This window comes from Bufo bufo, chromosome 1, assembly GCF_905171765.1.
Source record: "Bufo bufo chromosome 1, aBufBuf1.1, whole genome shotgun sequence".
Lineage (NCBI taxonomy): Eukaryota > Metazoa > Chordata > Amphibia > Anura > Bufonidae > Bufo > Bufo bufo.
In genome coordinates this window covers 383,033,282-383,054,927 of record NC_053389.1, presented here as the reverse complement: position 1 = coordinate 383,054,927, position 21,646 = coordinate 383,033,282, and the positions used below count along the sequence as shown (strand labels likewise).

The window sequence follows — 21,646 nt, the reverse complement described above, 5'->3', positions numbered from 1 at the left end:
TGAGAAAAGTACTATTATTGTGCAAAGCCGTAAAAACAACATAAAATGGCACATATTTATTAATTTTATGCACTTATATAGCGCTGACATATTCCGCAGAGCTTTACAGACATTAGCATTAACCTGCCTTCAATGGTGATCACAATCTCAGGTCCCTATCAGTATGTATTTGGAGTGTGGGAGGAAACCCACGCAAACATGGGGAGAACATACAAACTCCATGCGGATGTTGTCTTTGGTCGGAGTCAAACCCAGGACCCCAGCGCTATTTGATATTGTGGTAACAGTTTGTCCAGCAAAAAACAAGCCCTCATATGGCTACATAGACAGAAAAAAAAAAAAAAAAGTTGTTGCCAGAAAATAAAACATCCACCTAGTTTTGTTACACACTCCTCCATGGTGAAAAATACTCCTGACAAAATGCAAAGAGGAGTATTTTTACTCTGGTGATAGTATGACTAGCTATGTCAATAGACTCTTAGGGCTGTTTCATACGAGCGGGTGCCGTGCGTGTCATCTGCAGCGTGAATGACAGCCAAGCCCTGTTCCGGACAGCAGAGACACACAGCATTAAGAGTGACAACTTTATCTCACTGTGATTTTGTAGTAAAAAAGTCACAGAGAGGCACAGAGCATTATTAATCATTATTAATCCATAAGTCGCTGAGCCACCCCCCGGGACGTCCTATCGTCTCGGGGGTTGGCTCAGTAACGGAGCCCCTGTCAAAATACATAGATTGGTTACTCAGACCACTGTTACCTTGTGCTCCGGCATACCTGAAAGACACCAATGAATTTTTGCTTGCGTTGAAGGGAATTCATTGGCAGAAAGGTGACCATTTAGTGTCTCTGCATGTGGAGAGCCTCTACACCCGCATCCCTCATGATGAGGGTGTGGAGGCGATCCAATCCATACTCATGAATGTAGCAAAGAGTGAGCTTTTTTGTAGATTTATTGGTGAGGGTTGACATTCATACTCACCAACAATGTCTTCAAGTTTGACAATAAATGGTTCAGGCAAAAGTTAGGGACGGTCATGGGGACCCCGGTCTCCTGTACGTTTGCCAACATGTATTTGGCTAGATTAGAAGACAGATATGTGTTTTCTCTATCCAATCCATATCTAAAATACATCAAAGTATTCCTCCGTTTCGTGGACGATGTCTTTTTGATATGGTCAGGAACCGAAAGGTTATGTGGAGAATTTGTGGCGTATTTGAACAATAATGATATGGGAATGAAATTAACAACGACTTTTGGTGGCACGTACTTTGAATTTTTGGATGTGGCTGTCGTGGTGAGGGACGACAAGTTGGTCACGGAGGGCTTCAGAAAGCCCATGGCGACAGACTCCTTGCTCCACCATGACAGCTACCATTCTATTTGGGTGAAAAGGTCCCTTCCATATGGACAGTTTATTAGATTGCGGAGAATCAATAGTCATACAAGTGGTTACCTCCGCCAAGCCACAGAGTTGAAGCAGCGTTTGGTGTCTAGAGGGTACCCGGAGCATGAGGTGAATGCAGGAATGCACAAAGTGCTGAGTGATTTTTCTCAGCATGATCTATTGAAAATACCGAGAGGTAATAAAAAACAATTGACGAGTAAGGGGCATGGGAAAGAGGACAAAGAAATGGACAGGTTTACTTTTACCTTTAGGTTCAGCCCAATGGCTGAAAAAATACGGTCAGTCATTTTTTGTAATTGGAATATCTTGGAGAGGGATCCATCCCTAGCAATGATCACTAACAATAAGCCCCGTATTTCTTTTAGAAGGTGCTATACCATAAAAGATAAAATAGGGAGAAGCAGATTTGTCACTCCCCCAAATACCACTTGGCTCACTAGGAATATCCCAGTAGGAAATTTTAGGCCTCATGCACATGACCGTTGTGTGCATCCGTGGCCGTTGTGCTGTTTTCCGTTTTTTTTCGCGGACCCATTGACTTTCAATGGGTCCGTGGAAAAATCAGAAAATGCACCGTTTTGCAGCCGCATCCGTGATCCGTGTTTCCTGTCCGTCAAAAAAATATGACCTGTCCTATTTTTTTGACGGACAACGGTTCACGGACCCATTCAAGTCAATGGGTCCGTGAAAGAACACGGATGCATACAAGATTGGCATCCGCGTCTGTGATCCGTGGCCGTAGGTTACTTTCATACAGACGGATCCGAAGATCTGTCTGCATAAAAGCTTTTTCTGAGCTGAGTTTTCACTTTGTGAAAACTCAGAACCGACAGTATATTCTAACACAGAGGCGTTCCCATAGTGATGGGGACGCTTCTAGTTAGAATATACTACGAACTATGTCTTTTTGATATGGTCAGGAACCGAAGAGTTATGTGGAGAATTTGTGGCGTATTTGAACAATAAGGATATGGGAATGAAATTTACACTGACTTTTGGTGGCACGTACTTTGAATTTTTGGATGTGGCTGTCGTGGTGAGGGAGGACAAGTTGGTCACGGAGGGCTTCAGAAAGCCCATGGCGACAGACTCCTTGCTCCACCATGACAGCTACCATCCTATTTGGGTGAAAAGGTCCCTTCCATATGGACAGTTTATTAGATTGCGGAGAATCAATAGTCATACAAGTGGTTACCTCCGCCAAGCCACAGAGTTGAAGCAGCGTTTGGTGTCTAGAGGGTACCCGGAGCATGAGGTGAATGCAGGAATGCACAAAATGCTGAGTGATTTTTCTCAGCATGATCTATTGAAAATACCGAGAGGTAATAAAAAACAATTGACGAGTAAGGGGCATGGGAAAGAGGACAAAGAAATGGACAGGTTTACTTTTACCTTTAGGTTCAGCCCAATGGCTGAAAAAATGCGGTCAGTCAGTTTTTGGAATTGGAATATCTTGGAGAGGGATCCATCCCTAGCAATGATCACTAACAATAAGCCCCGTATTTCTTTTAGAAGGTGCCATACCATAAAAGATAAAATAGGGAGAAGCAGATTTGTCACTCCCCCAAATACCACTTGGCTCACTAGGAATATCCCAGTAGGAAATTTTAGGCCTCATTCACTGTCACGGCTGTATGTGAGCAACAAGAGCATACACAGTGAATAGCTACTGACCGGACCCAAACTAGGGAGGATAAAGGGTGACCCCTGTCAGACCCTAAAAGCTCTCCCTATGCTGCTAAGCACATGTCCAGATCCAGATGGTGGATCGAGACATGCCCGCGTACCTAAGGCTGATGACCACTGTAACCCCTACAATAGTGGAAGGGGCATGGCCACCGGTGCCCTGCTCAGAATATGGACGGAACCAGTCAGCAAACAAACAGAAACACACAATGTCTGCACACTTAACTGAAGGAGCTGCAGCAGCAGTGAAAACAGATCCAAAGTCAGCAGACAATATCCGAAGTACTTGCTTCAGCAGAACTCAGGTCCATTGAAAGATATCATACAAGTGAAGATACTCAAGCGAGAGATACAGCTCAAATGAAAAGTATAATCCGCACCCTACAAAGGAGGAGGGGTGATTTAAAGGCAGAGAAATCAAACACAGGAGGGACAGCTGGGAGGAAGGAAACAGAAAGTAAAGACCTCAACACAGGGGAGGAGAAACAGAGCAGAGAGAACTCCTCCAAGCTCTAGTGGTGACATCATCACAGGGGTGGAGAAACAGAGCTGTGAGAACGTCTCAAAGCTCTGGTAGTGACATTCACACGACCGTTGTGTGCATCCGTGGCCGTTGTGCCGTTTTCCGTTTTTTTTCACGGACCCATTGACTTTCAATGGGTCCGTGGAAAAATCAGAAAATGCACCGTTTTGCACCGTGATCCGTGTTTCCTGTCCGTCAAAAAAATATGACCTGTCCTATTTTTTTGACGGACAACAGTTCACGGACCCATTCAAGTCAATGGGTCCGTGAAAGAACACGGATGCACACAAGATTGGCATCCGCGTCCGTAGGTTACTTTCATACAGACGGATCCGAAGAGCTTTTTCTGAGCTGAGTTTTCACTTCATGAAAACTCAGAACCGACAGTATATTCTAACACAGAGGCGTTCCCATAGTGATGGGGACGCTTCTAGTTAGAATATACTACGAACTGTGTACATGACTGCCCCCTGCTGCCTGGCAGCACCCGATCTCTTACAGGGGGCTGTGATCCGCACAATTAACCCCTCAGGTGCTGCACCTAAAGGGTTAATTGTGCATATCATAGCCCCCTATAAGAGATCAGGGGCTGCCAGGCCACAGGGGGCAGACCCCCCTCCCTCCCCAGTTTTAATTTCATTGGTGGCCAGTGCGCCCCCCCTCCCTCTATTGTAATATCATTGGTGGCCAGTGTGCGGCCTCCCCCCGCACCCCTCCCTTTATTGTATTATCATTAGTGGCCAGTGTGCGGCCCCCCGCCCCCCCTCCCTCTATTGTATTATCATTGGTGGCCATTGTGCGGCCTCCCCCGGCCCCCCCCCTCCCTCCCTCTATTGTATTATCATTGGTGGCCAGTGTACGGCTCCCCCCGGCCCCCCCTCTATTGTATTAATATCATTGATGGCCAGTGTGCGGCCTCCCCTCTCCCCCCCCCCCCCCCCGATCATTGGTGGCAGCGGAGATTCCGATCGGAGTCCCAGTTTAATCGCTCTGGGGCTCCGATCGGTAACCATGGCAACCAGGACGCTACTGCAGGCCTGGTTGCCATAGTTACTTAGCAATATTACAAAATTAGAAGCATCATACTTACCTGCTGCGATGTCTGTGACCGGCCGGGAGCTCCTCCTACTGGTAAGTGACAGGTCTGTGCGGCGCATTGCTTAATGATCTGTCACTTACCAGTAGGAGGAGCTCCCGGCCGGTCACAGACATCGCAGCCGGTAAGTATGATGCTTCTAATATTGTAATATTGCTAAGTAACCATGGCAACCAGGCCTGCAGTAGCGTCCTGGTTGCCATGGTTATCGATCGGAGCCCCAGAGCGATTAAACTGGGACTCCGATCGGAATCTCCGCTGCCACCAATAATCGGGGGGAAGGGGAGAGGGGAGGCCGCACACTGGCCACCAATGATATTAATACAATAGAGGGGGGGCCGGGGGGGGCACACACTGGCCACCAATGATAATACAATAGAGGGAGGGAGGGGGGCTCCGGGGGGGGGCCGCACACTGGCCTCCAATGAAATTACAATAGAGGGGGGGAGGATGGCCAATGGAGGCCGTACACTGGCAACCAATGAAATTACAATAGAGGGGGGGAGGGGGGCCGACGGAGGCCACACACTGGCTACCAATGATATTACAATAGAGGGGGGGGGGCCGCACACTGGCCACCAATGATATTCAAACTGGGGAGGGAGGGGGGTCTGCCCCCTGCTGCCTGGCAGCCGCTGATCTCTTACAGGGGGCTATGATACGCACAATTAACCCCTTCAGGTGCGGCACCTGAAGGGTTAATTGTGCTGATCACAGCCCCCTGTAAAAGATCGGGTGCTGCCAGGCAGCAGGGGGCAGTCATGTACACAGTTTGTAGTATATTCTAACTAGAAGCGTCCCCATCACTATGGGAACGCCTCTGTGTTAGAATATACTGTCGGATATGAGTTTCACGATGTAACTCAAATCCGATGGTATATTCTAACATAGAGGCGTTCCCATGGTGATGGGGACGCTTCAAGTTAAAATATACCATCGGATTGGAGAAAACTCAGATCCTATGGTATATTAACTCCTGACTTTACATTGAAAGTCAATGTGGGACGGATCCGTTTGAAATTGCACCATATTGTGTCAACGTCAAACGGATCCGTCCCCATTGATCCGTTTGGCTCCGCACAGCCAGGTGGACACCAAAACGACTTTTTTTTCATGTCCGTGGATCCTCCAAAAATCAAGGAAGACCCACGGATGAAAAAACGGTCACGGATCACGGAAAAACGGAACCCGTTTTTGCGGACCGCAAAAAAAAACGGTCGTGTGCATGAGGCCTTACTCTAAGTCTAAGTTCATCAGTGTGGCTGGTTTGCACTATAGAGTCCGCAGCTTTATGAACTGCCGCAGCACATATGTTGTGTACATGGTGACCTGCGGTTGTGGCCGATTTTATATTGGCAAGACGATTCGCTGCATGTATGAACGTGTTAGAGAACATTTGAGTTCAATCGACACAGGGAAGGGATCCCCCAGACTCATTGAACACTTTAGGGAAGTGCACGCTGGAAATGCATTGCAGGCATTGAGTCCGTCCCTCCTCCTTTGAATGGAGGAGATAGACATCGCCAGTTGTTGCAATGTGAAGCGCGATGGATATTGCGGACGCAGGCAACAGGAAACTCAGGCCCAGTGGAGTAGGGATCGCCATAGCAACCATAGCAGTGGCTATGGGGCCCTACGCCACTGGGGACCCGTCCAGACCGAATTCTGCTTTTTTTATTTTTTTTTATTAACACACACAGACACTACACACACTACACACAGGCAGCCAGGCAGTGGCGTAACTACCGGGGAAGCAGCTGACAGTTTATTTTCAAGTTAGTTAAATATCGATTCTTGTCTTAATGTTCAGGGCCCCTTCACAGCAGCAGCGGCTGACCAGGCCCCCTCGCTAATGTGATCTAATCTTACTGTCTCCTAAAGTCTCCTGATGTGTCTGGGATTCGAACCCACAACCTCCAATGTATCAGTGGCAAAGCATTTACCCACACAGCCATAAAGGAGGCATTGCAACTGATTGAAAAAAGCCAGCCAGCTATAACAGTAGAAGTCTCATATTTTTTCAGTCAGCAGCAAGGCAGCTCTTATGGTCTTGTGGTTAGGTGCTTTGCCTCTGATACAGAAGGTCGTGGGTTCGAATCCCAGCAGAAACTTTACTGAAATACAAGCACTGACTCCATATATGGACATACAGGGCAGGACACAGGAAGAGGCTTCATTGCATCGCTGACATGGAGGTAAGTAGAAGTGTTTATTTATTTTTTTTAATACCCGACTGTTACTGCCATGGGGGGAGCGGGGGGGGGGGGGCACTTGATACTGGCACATGGGGGGAGGGGGGTTGGCACCTGATACTGGCACATGGGGGGGAACTATATATGGGGCATTTTATACTGGTACATTATGGGGGGCACTAGCAGGAGCACTATGGGGGAATTTACTGGGGGCACTATATAGGGGTATTTTATACTGGGACATTATGGGGGCACTATGGGGACATTAGCTCAACTGGGGGCATTACAAGGGGGTATTTTTACACTGTCACATTATAAGGAGAATTATTACTACTGGGGGGGGGGGCATTATAGTGGGCTTTATTACTCCCCCATGGTATGACCCCCTAGTAGCAGCACCAGCCTCCCCCTGCTCTGCTATCCCTCTGCCCCTTCTCCAAATCCTTATTATGAAATCTTTCTCATTAGGATAAAGCACAACATCAGCTCCGCCGAGCCCCCGGCCAAGTGTTGAAGTGGTGTCCGAGATCCCCAAGGGTCAAGTAACTGTAAGTTTTCATATGAAATATGTTTATGTTATACACATATAGCATCCACTGTGCCACACAATATACAGTATACCGCTACACTGTGCCAAAGGAGTGGGGTTTACACAGGAGGAGGGAGGTGCGAAGCGCGCTGGAGGGGCCCAGTCACTTCTAGTTACGCCCCTGCTCAGGCCTGAATGATAGACTGGATTACAGTGTTTTGTTGTAACTTATATAAATGCTCTGTGACAAATATGTTAAATGTAGTAATTTTTTCTTAAATGTAACCAATGTGTATTAGCACCAGGAGAGCGTCACTGATTGCACAGCTGATGCTTTGACGTGAAGTGCTTTAAAGGGTTTCTATAACTTCGTTTTACATAATTAGCTCTCAGACACTAGCGATCCGCTAGTGTCTGCTCTGGCCAACCATCCTAATATAACAGCTTTTGGGGCAGCCGTTTTGCTAAAAAAATAACTTTTATAAATATGCTAATGAGCCTCTAGGTGCTATGTGGGCGTCATTAGCACCTAGAGGCTCCGTCTACCTTCATACACAGCCACCGCCCAGCGCGTCCCTCCAGCCCGCCCATCTCCTGCTGAATGCGATCCTCTGTGTGACGCAACGGACGAATTCTCGCGCATGCGCCGTGCGCGGCTGTATTTGGCGCATGCGCTGCTCAGAAATCTCCACTGCTCCTGTTCCTTGGAGCACTATGATGTCATCGGGGCAGGCGCAGTGGAGATGTCTGAGCAGGGAAGCGGTCAGACATTCACTGCGCATGCGCCGAATACAGCCGTGCACGGCGCATGTGCGAGAATTCGTCCGTTGCGTCACACGGAGGATCGCATTCAGCAGGAGATTGGCGGGCTGGAGGGACGCGCTGGGCGGTGGCTGTGTATGAAGGTAGACGGAGCCTCTAGGTGCTAATGACGCCCACATAGCACCTAGAGGCTCATTAGCATATTTATAAAAGTTATTTTTTTAGCAAAACGGCTGCCCCAAAAGCTGTTATATTAGGATGGTTGGCCAGAGCAGACGCTAGCGGATCGCTAGTGTCTGAGAGCTAATTATGTCATACGAAGTGATAGAAACCCTTTAAGAGGTGGAGTGCAGGTGCATACACCTGTAGCAGCCTGACGAAGCGCATATTGTGTGAAACGGCCGTCGCTGCATTCAGTGTGCAGGGAAGTGAATCCTAGCTCCGGTGCCACGTGTGTTTTGCTTGATGTAGCAATAAAGGAATAGCTTATATCTTCATGTTGGTGAGTGCCTCCCGCTTTCTTTCTAAACTGCTCAAAAAAATAAAGGGAACACAAAAATAACACATCCTAGATCTGAGTTAATTAAATATTCTTCTGAAATACTTTGTTCTTTACATAGTTGAATGTGCTGACAACAAAATCACAGAAAAATAAAAAAATGGAAATCTAATTTTTCAACCGATGGAGGTCTGGTTTTGTAGTCACACTCAAAATTAAAGTGTTCCTGCTCCTGGAGGCTCCATTCTCCCGCCTGATTGACAGGGCCAGGCAGCGCTTGCATCTGTCTGCCAGCCCTGTGCTCTGGTGAAATCTCGCGCCGTTCAGTATTCGGCACAGGCGCTGTGAGGGAAAGACGATCGCCGGCTGCCAGCTTCCTCACCGCGCCTGCGCCGAATTCTGAACGGCACGAGATTTCACCAGAGCACAAGGCTGGCAGACAGATGCGAGCGCTACCTGGCCCTGTCAATCAGGACTTGGAGGGAGGCGACAAAGGTGGGAGAACGGAGCCTCTAGGTGCAGGAACAACGCCCCCCTGCTCCAAGAGGCTAATTAGCATATTATAGAAGTTAGATTTCTGGTAAAACGGGGGCATAGGTAAAAGTAGGAATAGGCTAGTTAAGTTTAGAATGGAGGCTTGCTGGCTCTGTGGTTAGCTGGCATCCTGGGTTCAGTCCTGACTAGGGACAACATGTGCTTGAGTGGGTTTCCTGCCACACTCCCAAAAACATAGGCAAGTTGGTTTTCTATGAGACTGACCCTAGTGTGTTTAGTGGAGTTCCCCCAGCCATAGAACTATCCCCTGCGAGAAAAGCGCATTACAAACGCTTGTCATTGTTCTCGTTATCCTTTCAATACATGTGATTGAACCCTAAAGCCTGCCACATAGCCGGGAAAGGATTCTACTATCAGGACAAGAGGCAAGCCCCGCCCACAGGGGAGAACACCACATGGCCGCTCTTGCAGTTCTCAGGGCAGGGTGACGTCAGCACGCCAGTCATTGTTTGAACAGGTGAGGGCGGAGTGCGGTTTGGAGCGTAGTCATGTGCTGACAGGGAGAGCGGGGCATTAGTAGTCAGAGCTGGGACGCAGGACGGGACCATGTTACCCTCTATGGTGCGGAGGTGGCTGAACAGACCGAAGGTAAGGAGGCGCTCGCCTCCACTTCTCATTCTTTGTTCGCATATAGTCCAGCCAGGCTGTGTGACTGACCAGCTGGCGAGCGGCGGGATGGAGAGGGTTAACGCGTCCTCACTTGTTAAACCTGTTCCAGGGATGGGAAGTCAGTCTGGTGTGGAAAATGGACCCATCCCTGCAGACTGTGCCGAGGGGTGACTCATTGTGCTGCCAGGTTTGCTGTGAATGGATGGCTTTAAAGGGGAACTCGGCTACAAAGCAGAGCTTTTTGCTATCCTGCTATTCCTCTATGGCTTGTATCTTCCTAAAACCGTGCCACACTGGTCCACAGGTTGGTTGTGGGTTGGGCACAGAGCTGCAGTACCGCAGACAACCTGTGGGCCAGTGTGGCACTGTGTCTGGAAGATGGCATGTTGAATGAGGTGGTGGTATTACTTCATATGCTGCCAGTACTTGTACCTCCTGCTGTTCCCCTGTGTGGGACATAAACCATACAAGTACAATGTGGGACCCTGAAAGCGAGAACATCAGGCAACCAGCATTTTTTTTATTTTTGGTAAAAGTATTAAAGTACATGGGGAAGGGTTAGAAAAGGCAAAAATTAGTGGCCAGAGGAATAGTTTTGACGTAACCCATGTTCTACCTGACGCACATGCACAACCCATTTGTGTCATGTGAAATGTCTAAGATTAGGAGTGAGGATTCACCAAGGCAAGCCCTTCTTGAGGGGGACGCTTTTTGTCTTTATTTTAGAGTTATTTTTTCCTCTTTAAATACAGTGCTCAAAATGAGTGCGGTGTTCAGGGGTTTTCTGTGACGAGGAACTGATTTATTCCTTTAAAGGGGTTGTGCAAGAATAGAGGAAGGGGGTGGGGTGGCGAAGTCCACCACTTAGCCGGGCCTTTAGCAAAGGCCTGTGAAGCTTCGATGGGCTCCCTCGATGTCAACTGTTTGACATTGCCGCAACCATTTGTCATGACGTAAAGGAAGCCAGTGATATTGACATTGAGGGAGCCCAGCGGAGCATCGCAGGCCTGGAGGAGAAGGTGAGAGAAGCCAGCGCCGGGAACCAGGTAAGTAATCTTTCCTCTACAGTTCTGGCCAAATGGGGAGGGTTTGCCAAAACCTCACATTATTACACAACCCCTAAATTTAAAATGCACCATCTAAATACATCCTTAAATCTAATACTTATGTTTACTAAAATGTCGTGACTTAAAGGGGTTGTCTCACATCAGTGAATAGCACTTATCATGTAGAGCAAGTTAATACCAGGCACTTACTAATGTATTGTGATTCTCCATATTGCCTCCTTTGCTGGCTGGATTCACTTTTCCATCACATTTATACACTGCTCGTTTCCATGGTTACAACCACCTTGCAATCCATCAGTGGTGGTCGTGCTTGCAAACTACAGGAAAAACAACAAGCCTATGCACATTCCCACTGTCCCGGCCACCAGAGAGGCCAAAGCTTTTTCCTATAGTGTTAAAGCACGACCACCACTGATGGATTACAGGGTGGTCATAACCACGTAAACAAGAAGTGTATAATGTGATGGAAAAATGAATCCAGCCAGCAAAGGAAGCAATATGGGGAATCACAATACATTAGTAAGTGGCTTGTATTAACTTTCTCTACGTGATAAATGCCATTTACTGAAGTGACAAAACCCCTTTAAGTCACGACATTTTAGTAAACATAAGTATTAGATTTAAGGATGTATTTAGATGGTGCATTTTAAATGACATGGTAAAAATGCATGGGGTCCAGGTATCGACTGTGGCTCACCTGACCCAAACTGACTGTATCGTAGTGTATTATAATAGTCAGGTCATATTTGGTCGTGGATCTATTGTACAGTGCTCACATGAAAAATGTGCCAGAAAATCCGACACATAAAGACCCCCCCCCCATGTTATCATGTGAGGTTGAAACGTGTCAATCTCTACCTTGCATTCTGCTGCATAGATTATGTGCTGCAGCTTCTCTAAGGGTACGGACACTCGCCGTGTGCGTTCTGCAATTTGCGGACCACACATGGTCAGCGCTATATAGAGAGTGCCTAAGCTTGTCCGCAAGAATAGGACATGCTCTATCTTTTTTGCGAGGCCACGGAACGGAACAGCGGATGTGGACAGCACACGGTGTGCTGTCCGCATCTTTTGCGGCCCCATTGAAATGAATGGGTCCGCACCTCCTGTTCCGCAAATCTGCGGAACGGATCCGGATCCATTCATACGGTCGTGTGAATGCACCCTAAAGCTGCATTTCCTCATTTGTTTCAGTGAGGATGTAATCCTCAACAAAATCCGTATCTTAATTTGCGCATACACATCAGAACCTGCATATTTTCTGGAGGATGTTTCTGCCTTAGGACTCATGCACACGACAGTTGTTTTTCTCTGCCTCCGTTCCGTTTTTTTTGCGGATAGGGTGGGGACCCATTTATTTCAATGGGTCAGCAAAAAAATGCTGATAGTTCATCCGTTTGTGTTCCGCGTCCGTTGTCCGTGTTTCCCTTCAGCAAAAAAAAATTGTGCCGGTCCTACTTTTTTCACATTTGCGGACAAGGATAGGCATTTATTACAAGGGATCTGTTTTTTTGGGCGGACACAAAAAACAACTGTCGTGTGCATGAGGCCTTTTTTAAAGGCACCTTTGGGGTGTATTCACAAATGCAGGGTTTAATATTTTTTTGTTCGGACTTTCATTTTATTTATTTTTTTCCTCTTATGCAGCTTTTCTAACCCAAATTCAGATGTGTATGATAAAATGGGAGAAGATGTATTATAATACTGAATGTGTATACTTGCAGACAGGCTGAGCAGGTCCTGGATTCATGGGTACATGTTTAGCCAAAACAGATCTTTGTCTGCATACAAACAGTAGATAAACTTTGCACCTTACTCATTTCTAAGTACCTGACTTGATCCTGGTTATAAAGATTTTGTTTAAAGTGTCCACAACCTGGCCATTTATGGTATGTTCACATAAATTTTTGGCAAGGATTTTGGTGTGTTTTCTCCTACAAAATAAGCACAAAGGGGGTGTCCCACAAATAATCTACAGTTTTCAAATTGGCTGTTTGCTCTTTTTAAAATTTCTCTGCCCTGCTCATTGAGAAGGAAGCACATGCTCAGTTCCTTTGCTGCAGAAGACAGGGCACACCCCTGAGCTGCCAGGGTGACATAAATCTGGATCAGGGATCAGCAACCTTCAGCATTCCAGCTATTCAGAAACTACAATTCCCAGCATGCTTCATTCATTTCTATGACAGTCCTGGGAAGAACAGAGGAAGTATGCATGCTGGGAGTTGTAGTTTGCCTATCCCTGACCTAGCTGTACAATTGGAGCAGTGAATGTGTAGATCTATGGATCAGGGGCGGACATACCGCCTGTGCAGCTAGTTCAGCTGCACAGGGGCCCAGCAAGGGAGGGGGCCCATCCCACTGCCAGCAGAGGCGTTTATTTTTTTTAATCTTATCATATCTTTCATTCCCTACCTCTGCCAACATGGTAACCTGGGTACCTTGGTGTGGAGGACGGGAGGGGGTGGAGTTTCACTTATTGCGAATCTGCTGCCTGTTTGTGTCTACACGCCATAGCTGAAGGACCTTCGATTACATCATAGTCATGTGATCTTTTCAGCAGTGGAAGTGGAGGTAGGACCTGTGATGAGGTGGCCATCATGTGACCAATGCAGAAAGAGGCAGCTCAGCAGTGGAGACCTGTGATGCCATGGAATTAATGTAAGTGCCAGAGAAATGCTGGGAGGTTCTCCCCATTATACCTCCTCCCTGCTTAGTGGGAGGGAAATATGTTATTTAACCTCCTCAGGACCGCCGTACGCAGGATTGCGTCCTGGTGGCGGCAGGGTTATTCCTCCTGGACGCGCCGATGCGTCATCTCGCGAGACGCGAGATTACGCGCATAGCCGGCCCGCGCATACGCAGTGCGGGCCGGGAAAAGTTAGAGGAGTTCGTCTCCAGCCTGCCAGCTAATGATCATCGCTGGCAGGTTGGTGATTTATAAAAAATCTAATCACAAGCCATTTAACACATTATATTTATAAATATAATGTGTTAAATGGCTTCTGTGCTCTCTGCTGGTTCCTTTTCGTCGGTTGGTTCCAGCAGAGAGCACACATCACTAAGTACACAAAAACACTATACATTTAGCCCCAGATCACCCCCCCCCCATCACCCCAATTAACCCCTTGATCACCCCTGTCAATCACTAGTGAAAGGGAAAAAGTGATCAGTGTAAACTTTTTTTTTTCCACCAGTATTGACTGTTAGGTTTTAGGTTAGTTTAGGCCCCTTTGGTAGGTGGTTAGCGCCCAGCCCACCGCACTGCAGTCACTGATTCGCTGATTAGCGTATCGCTAATCAGCATTGGTACTTTTATAGTATCTGTAAGTGATCAGAACTGATCACAGTCAGATCTATAATAGTATTAGTGTCACCTTAGCTCGCCCTCCACCCAAAACGCAGTGTTTGCCTGATCGGTCGCCCACACGTGCGTTCACCCACGCCCGCTCCGCTGCAGTGACAATTTTTTTTTTTTTATCACTGCACAATCACTTCACAAGCGCTGCGGCGATAAAAAAAATCAGTTTTGATATTTTTTATCAATCGCAGCGGGTTCCTGTACTTCGCTAGCCTCCCATTTGTAAGACGGGCTTGCTTTTTTTTCTTGGGTGGTCTCAGGGAATACCCCCTAAATTTAGTTGACCAAATGGCAAATAAGGGGTATTCTTCTGAAGAGGCCTACAGGATTCTGACCCAGTCGGATGAGGAATGGGAACCCTCATCTGACGAATCCAGCGGGTCAGAATACGAACCTGTAAAAAGCAGTGGCAGTCTGACCCAAAGTTCGGACGATGAGGTTGAGGTCTCTGATACCACCAGGCGTACCCGGCCCCGTGTTGCTAGACCACAGGTTGCGCAGGATCCGCTTCAAGGGCAGCAGAGTGGGAGTGGGGCTGGCGCTGTCGGATTACGTGGTGAGGCATACACCAGCAGCGCAGCGCATCCTGGACCTAGTACCAGCACTGCCGTAGAACATAGTGAAGTGGCGAGCACCAGAAGGGCAGTTGAAGCTGGTACGGTGGCACGTGCATTAGTTCCCCCGTCTTAGCCACCGCACAGACAGGCCCGTAGAGCCCCTAGAGTCCCTGAGGTGCTGGCAAACCCTGATTGGCAGCCCCCAACTTCAGCCGCACCTGTAGTTCCCCCTTTCACCGCCCAGTCTGGAGTTCGGGTTGAGACAGCTCAGATCGGATCGGCACTGTTTTTTTTTGAGCTGTTCTTGACTGCGGAGCTCTTGGACTTAGTTGTGGCAGAAACAAATCGGTATGCCACTCAATTTATAGCCGCCAACCCGGGAAGCTTTTATGCCCAGTCTTTCCGGTGGAAACCTGTCCAAGTTTCCGAATTTAAAACTTTTCTGGGCCTTCTCCTCAACATGGGCCTGACAAAAAAGCATGAATTGCTGTCATATTGGTCCACGAACCCAATTCATCACATGCCCATGTTCTCTGCTGCCACGTCCAGGACATGATTTGAGACCATCCTGAGGTTCCTGCACTTTAGTGACAACAGCACCTCTCGTCCCAGAGGCCACCCTGCTTTTGACTGGCTCCACAAAATTCCGCCCCTCATAGACCACTTTAACACCAAATTTGCAGATTTGTATACCCCTGAGCAAAACCTCTGCATAGACGAGTCCCTGATACATTTTACCAGGCGCCTTGGCTTCAAACAATGCATCCCAAGCAAGCGCGCCCGGTATGGGGTCAAATTGTATAAGCTCTGTGAAAGGGCCACAGGCTATATGCACAAATTTCAAGTCTATGAGGGTAAAGATCAGACCCTGGAGCCGGTCGGTTGCCCTGACTACCTGGGGAGAAGTGGGAAGACAGTCTGAGACTTGGTGTCACCCTTATTTGGCAAGGGGTACCATCTTTATGTGGACAATTTCTACACAAGTGTGCCCCTCTTCAGGCATTTGTTTCTAGAACAGATTGGCTGCTGTGGCACCGCGCTACCTAATCGCCGGGGCTTCCCCCAACGGCTCCTTACCACCAGTCTTGCAAGGGGGGAGAGGGCTGCCTTGTGTAATGAAGAACTGCTTGCGGTGAAATGGAGAGACAAGCGTGACGTTTACATGCTCTCCTCCATTCACGCAGAGACGACAATCGAAATTGGACGAGCAACCAGTGTCATTGAAAAGCCCCTCTGTGTCCACGACTATAATTCACTCATGGGAGGGGTGGACTTCAATGACCAGATGTTGGCTCCTTATTTAGTTTCCCGCAGGACCAGACGCTGGTATAAGGTGTCTGTATATTTAATTCAATTGGCTGTCTATAATAGTTTTGTTCTCTACAGTAAGGCTGGGAGAACAAGATCCTTCCTCAAATTTCAGGAAGAGATCATCGAGAACCTCCTGTGTCCAGGAGGTTCCGTGGCCCCAACCACCAATGTAGTGAGCAGTCTACACGAGCAACATTTCCCCAATGTCGTTGCTGGTACCTCAAACCAAGCGCCACCCCGAAAAGAATGTCGTGTCTGTAGCAAGAGTGGAATAAGGCGTGACACCCGCTATTTCTGTCCTGACTGCCCTGACGACCCTGCCCTATGCTTAGGAGAGTGTTTCCGGAAGTACCACACACAGGTACACTATTAGCATAGGGATTGTGTGACACAGCACAGGCAAACAGGGCTCTTAGGGCCCTTTCACACAGAGCTGCTGCAAACCTCTCCTTTCACCTGGGACAAAGTGCATAATGTACTTCGCCACATCTCTGGGCGATTTGCGATTTGCACATTGTCCCATGGGGAAGGAGAGGTTTGTCCTATAAAGGTAAAAAAAAATCACCAGTAAGCAAAAAAGTTAATGTTCTGTTCCAAAAGTTCAATAAAGTTTATAAAAGTTAATGTTCTGTTCAAATGTTATATAAAGTTAATGTTATTGCGCTGCTGTCAGATTACACAAAAGTCGGTGTATGAGGCGCTGCAAGATGAGATTTCTCCTCAGCAGTAAAAAAGATACGTTTGCCGAGGCTTATGAGCTGAGGGGCAGTGTTCATATGCTTTGGCAAACACTTTGTATTTAAAAAAAAAAATAATAATTCCGGCAATGATTTATTCATCCACATCGATTGTGAATGGAGAAATCGGGTTTGCCAGGGCATACGGGCTGAGTGGGTTTGGATGTTGGGCGGAGCTCCTATGTCCTGGCAGACGCCTTTCCCCTCCTTTTTTTTTTTGGCAGAGATTTTTTCATCCACAATGATCGATGCGAATGAAGAAATCTGTGCCGTTCATTTTTTTTCTTTCAGCCCAGAGGCTGAACGGAAAAAAAAAATCTCATTACCCGTATGCTCAATATAAGGAGAATAGCAGAAACTCCTAATGCTGGCCATACATGTAATGATTGCGGAGACCCTCAAATGCCAGGGCAGTACAAACACCCCACAAATGACCCCATTTTGGAAAGAAGACACCCCAAGGTATTCGCCGAGGGGCATATGGAGTCCATGAAAGATTTAACTTTTTGTCCCAAGTTAGCGCAAAGTGAGAAAAAAAAAAACAATTTCTGCGAACTTGTGCCAAAAAAAAAAATCTTCTATGAACTCGCCATGCCCCTCATGGAATACCTTGGGGTGTCTTCTTTCCAAAATGTGGTCACATGTGGGGTATTTATACTGCCCTGGCATTTTAGGGGCCCTAAAGCGTGAGTCTGGAATCCAAATGTCTAAAAATGCCCTCCTAAAAGGTGCTCTTTTAGAATTTGGGCCCCTTTGCGCACCTAGGCTGCAAGAAAGTGTCACACGTGGTATCACCGTACTCGGGAGAAGTTGGGCAATGTGTTTTGGGGTGTCTTTTTACATATACCCATGCTGGGTGAGAGAAATATCTTTCTAAAATGACAACTTTGTATAAAAAAATGGGAAAAGTTGACTTTTAGAGAGATTTCTCTCACCCAGCATGGGAAATAGGAAAAATACACCCCAAAATACATTGCCCCACTTCTTCTGAGTACGGCGATACCACATGGTGACACTTTGTTGCAGCCTAGGTGCACAAAGGGGCCCAAATTCTAAAGAGCACCTTTAGGATGTCACAAAGCATTTTTTAGGCATTTGGATTCCAGACTTCTTCTCACGCTTTAGGTCCCCTAAAATGCCAGGGCAGTATAAATACCCCACAAGTGACCCCATTTTGGAAAGAAGACACCCCAAGGTATTTCGTGATGGGTATAGTGAGTTCATGGAAGTTTTTATTTTTTGACACAAGTTAGTGGAATATGAGACTTTGTAAGAAAATAAAAAAAAATAATAATAATCATATTCCGCTAACTTGTGACAAAAAATAAACTTCCATGAACTCACTATGCCCATCAGCGAATACCTTAGGGTGTCTACTTTCCGAAATGGGGTCATTTGTGGGGTGTTTGTACTGTCTGGGCATTGTAGAACCTCAGGAAACATGACAGGTGCTCAAAGTCAGAGCTGCTTCAAAATGCGGAAATTCACATTTTTGTACCATAGTTTGTAAACGCTATAACTTTTGCGCAAACCAATAAATATACACTTATTGCATTTTTTTTTTTTTTTTTATCAAAGACATGTAGAACAATAAATTTAGAGAAAAATTTATATAGAAATGTAGTTTTATTTGAAAAATTTTACAACTGAAAGTGAAAAATGTCTTTTTGCAAAAATTTCGATTAATAACAAAAAATGTTAAAATGTCAGCAGCAATGAAATATCACCAAATGAAACTCTATTAGTGAGAAGAAAAGGAGGTAAAATTCATTTGGGTGGTAAGTTGTATGACAGAGCAATAAACCGTGAAAGTAGTGTAGTGCAGAATTGTAAAAAGTGGTCTGGTCATTAAGGGGGTTTAAGTTAGGGGAGCTGAGGTGGTTAAAGAGGACTTTTCATCTAAAAATAGTGTGTTTAAATTCTTATACGACCTTATGTGGGTTGCTCTCACTGATGTCCGGACACTTTTTTTTTTTTTTTTTTTTTTTTTTTTTTTTTTTAACTGGACCCTCCGTTCGGCCTCTACGCTCTCCGTTAGTTTTGTCGCCTCATATGCAAATGAAGCGACAAAGTTATAGTAGGCGTTGTTCTGGTGTGCGCGGTTATGCTCTCCCTGGCAGCGAGCGCATCCAATCGCAGCGCCCCGCTCTTAGCCAGGGTGAAGGAGCTCAAGTTCTCGCGAGAACTTGAGCTTCTAGACATCCGGACCGAGCGCCATCTTGGAGTCCCCAGCGAGATGCTCTGCGCTGGGGACTCCAAGATGGCGCTCGGTCCGGATGTCTAGAAGCTCAGGTTCTCGCGAGAAGAGCTCCTTCACCCTGGCTAAGAGCGGGACGCTGCGATTGGATGCGCTCGCTGCCAGGGAGAGCATAACCGCGCCCACCAGAACTTAGAGAACAACGCCTACTATAACTTTGTCGCTTCATTTGCATATGAAGCGACAATACTAACGGAGAGCGTAGCGGCCGAACGGGGGGTCCATTTGAAAAAAGTGTCCGGACTTCAGTGAGAGTAGCCCCATAAGGTCGTATAAGAATTTAACACACTATTTTCTGATAAAGGTCCTCTTTAACTGGGACTGTATTTTAGAGGGGCTGAAGGGAGGGGTGGGGTGTCAGTTACATAGGATTTTATGTTATAGAAGACTATAAGAAAGATATTTATTTTTTTTACATGGGACTGTATGTTATAGAAGATTGGATGGAGATGACTGGTGTTATGTACATGGGACTGGATATTTTAGAAGACTGGAGGGTAAGGTGTGATGTTATTTATATGGGACTATGTGTTGGAGGGGATTTAAGTTATTCACATGGGACTGTATGTTATAGAGAACTGTAAGGAAGATAGGTTATTTACATGGGACTGTATAATATGGGAGACTGGTGTTATTTACATGGGACTGCATGGTATAGAAGACTATAGGGAGAGGACAGGCATTATAATTTATGGGGGCACTACAGAGATGATTATAACTTCGGGTGGTACGGCAGGAGGTATAATTACAGGGGGCACTGCAGGGAACATTATAAATACTGTCGGCAGTGGTGGAGGGCATTACTACTGAGGGCTCTATAGAAATGCCTTATAGATTATGAGGTGCCCTATAGGGAGGCCTTATTAGTACTGAGGGCATTGTAGGGCGCCCTATTACCACTGGTGATACTATTTGGGGGAGGCTTCAGCCTGGCAGTGAGCCCGATGATATCAGTGGCCCTAATGGACATGCTTTAGCGCTGCCTTAGCCTGTAAAATGGCTAGGGCAGCGCTAAAGCCACCCGTCAGTGCTGGTCTATGTTGGGCCCATGTTCATATATGCCTACATTGAGAAAGAAAAATGAATAGTTGAATATATGCAAATGATCCTCTAGGAGCAACGGGGGCGCTACCATTACACCTAGAGGCTCTGCTGTCTCTGCAACTGCTGCCCCCTGTCTACTTTGACAGGGCCTGGCAGTGAAAATGTCATCCCACCGGGCCATGTTAGAGGTTGTCTCACCTCAGTAATCGCCATTTAATCACTTCCTTGTAGTCCTAGGATGGTTTCTGTAATATAGATCCATTTTCCAATTTAGCCTCGGTCACCTCTTATTCCTCTTTTTATAGTGCCTCCAATTCCATGCTCGGCCACCGTAACCCCTCATTTCAGCGGTGGCCGCGCAGGCGCACACAGAAACCCTATCGGCCGGCTGATCTGGTAGCCGGGTTTCACAGGAGCAAGCGCACACAAATTATTGTGCATGTGCCGTCACTCCCGGTCCGGCCACCTCGTCTGAGCTTTATTACAAGCTCATAGGAATTACAAGGTGCACGCACAAGCAAGGGGCAGGGTTGCATCCTACCTTCCCTGCTCACTGTGCCTTCAGCTCCGCCCCCAAGCAAGCAGGGAACTGAGGCCCCTAGAGCCGCGAGGGAGCCTGCAAATAAGGAAATGAGGCAACCCCTTTAAAGTGCAGAGCGCGTGGCAGTTAGAGAGAGCGGAGCCTCTAGGTGTAATGGTAACGCCCCCGTTTGTATATAATAAAACTTCATTTTACTCAGCAATGCAGGCACATAAGGACATGGTACCAACACAGATGCCTTCAGCTTCCAAGTGCACACGTAACAGGTCAGTCCTTGTCCAAGTGTATGAGGGAGTCCTGAGGGATAGCTGAAGGCCTTGGGACCATTTTACCATCAGCTATGGACTTCATTGAGGGTAGAAAGCTGTCACTAAAGCGCCTAGGGCAGCATCAAATCTAAATTTGGACCTGGCTCCACAGCAGCAGCAGGATGTAGTGTCACACATCACACTGCTGGTCTGTGTATGAGGAGGAGCGGTGCAGCTGGGAATCTGCTGTGCTCCTCCTCCTCCTACACAGACCAGCAGAGCAATGTGTGACATCCTGCTACTGCTGTGGAGGCATTAAGGGTACTGGGTGTGTTACAGTTCTGCTTTGGGCAGAGTTAGAGGTGTGACCTAGTATGAAAAAAATATATACATATTCACAAGATGTGTTTTTTTTTTTTTTTTTGTTTTTTTTTGCACATGTATGTTTATATTTGTATGTGTGATTTGGGGGGGAAGGGTCTGTGGCATGTCTAATGCCAGCGCAGGACAAAGTAAGACTTATGTACAGAGTCTTAAGAAATCTCGCCCACTGCCTCTACCTGTCTGCAGTAAGTTGGCCACTTATGGGCCACACAGATGCAGTTAGGACTAGATGCGGTGGATGCATGTCTTTTTGCTGCAGTTTTCAGTGTGGTTGCTATGGAT

The 21,646-nt window shown here is 47.0% G+C and overlaps 1 protein-coding gene across 2 annotated transcripts in view; it reads left to right on the top strand.

Annotated features, from left to right (window-relative positions):
• The first annotated feature begins 9,715 nt into the window (after positions 1–9,715).
• Positions 9,716–21,646, top strand: part of LOC120977448 (lateral signaling target protein 2 homolog) — a 53,129-nt gene continuing 41,198 nt past the window's right edge. For both annotated transcript variants that reach the window (XR_005773901.1, XM_040405415.1), the window contains exon 1: positions 9,716–9,839. Coding sequence is in view for 1 of the 2 variants with exons in the window: in XM_040405415.1 (XP_040261349.1) it covers positions 9,798–9,839 (42 nt within the window). In the remaining variant the exon portion in view is untranslated. The remainder of the gene's footprint in view (positions 9,840–21,646) is intronic.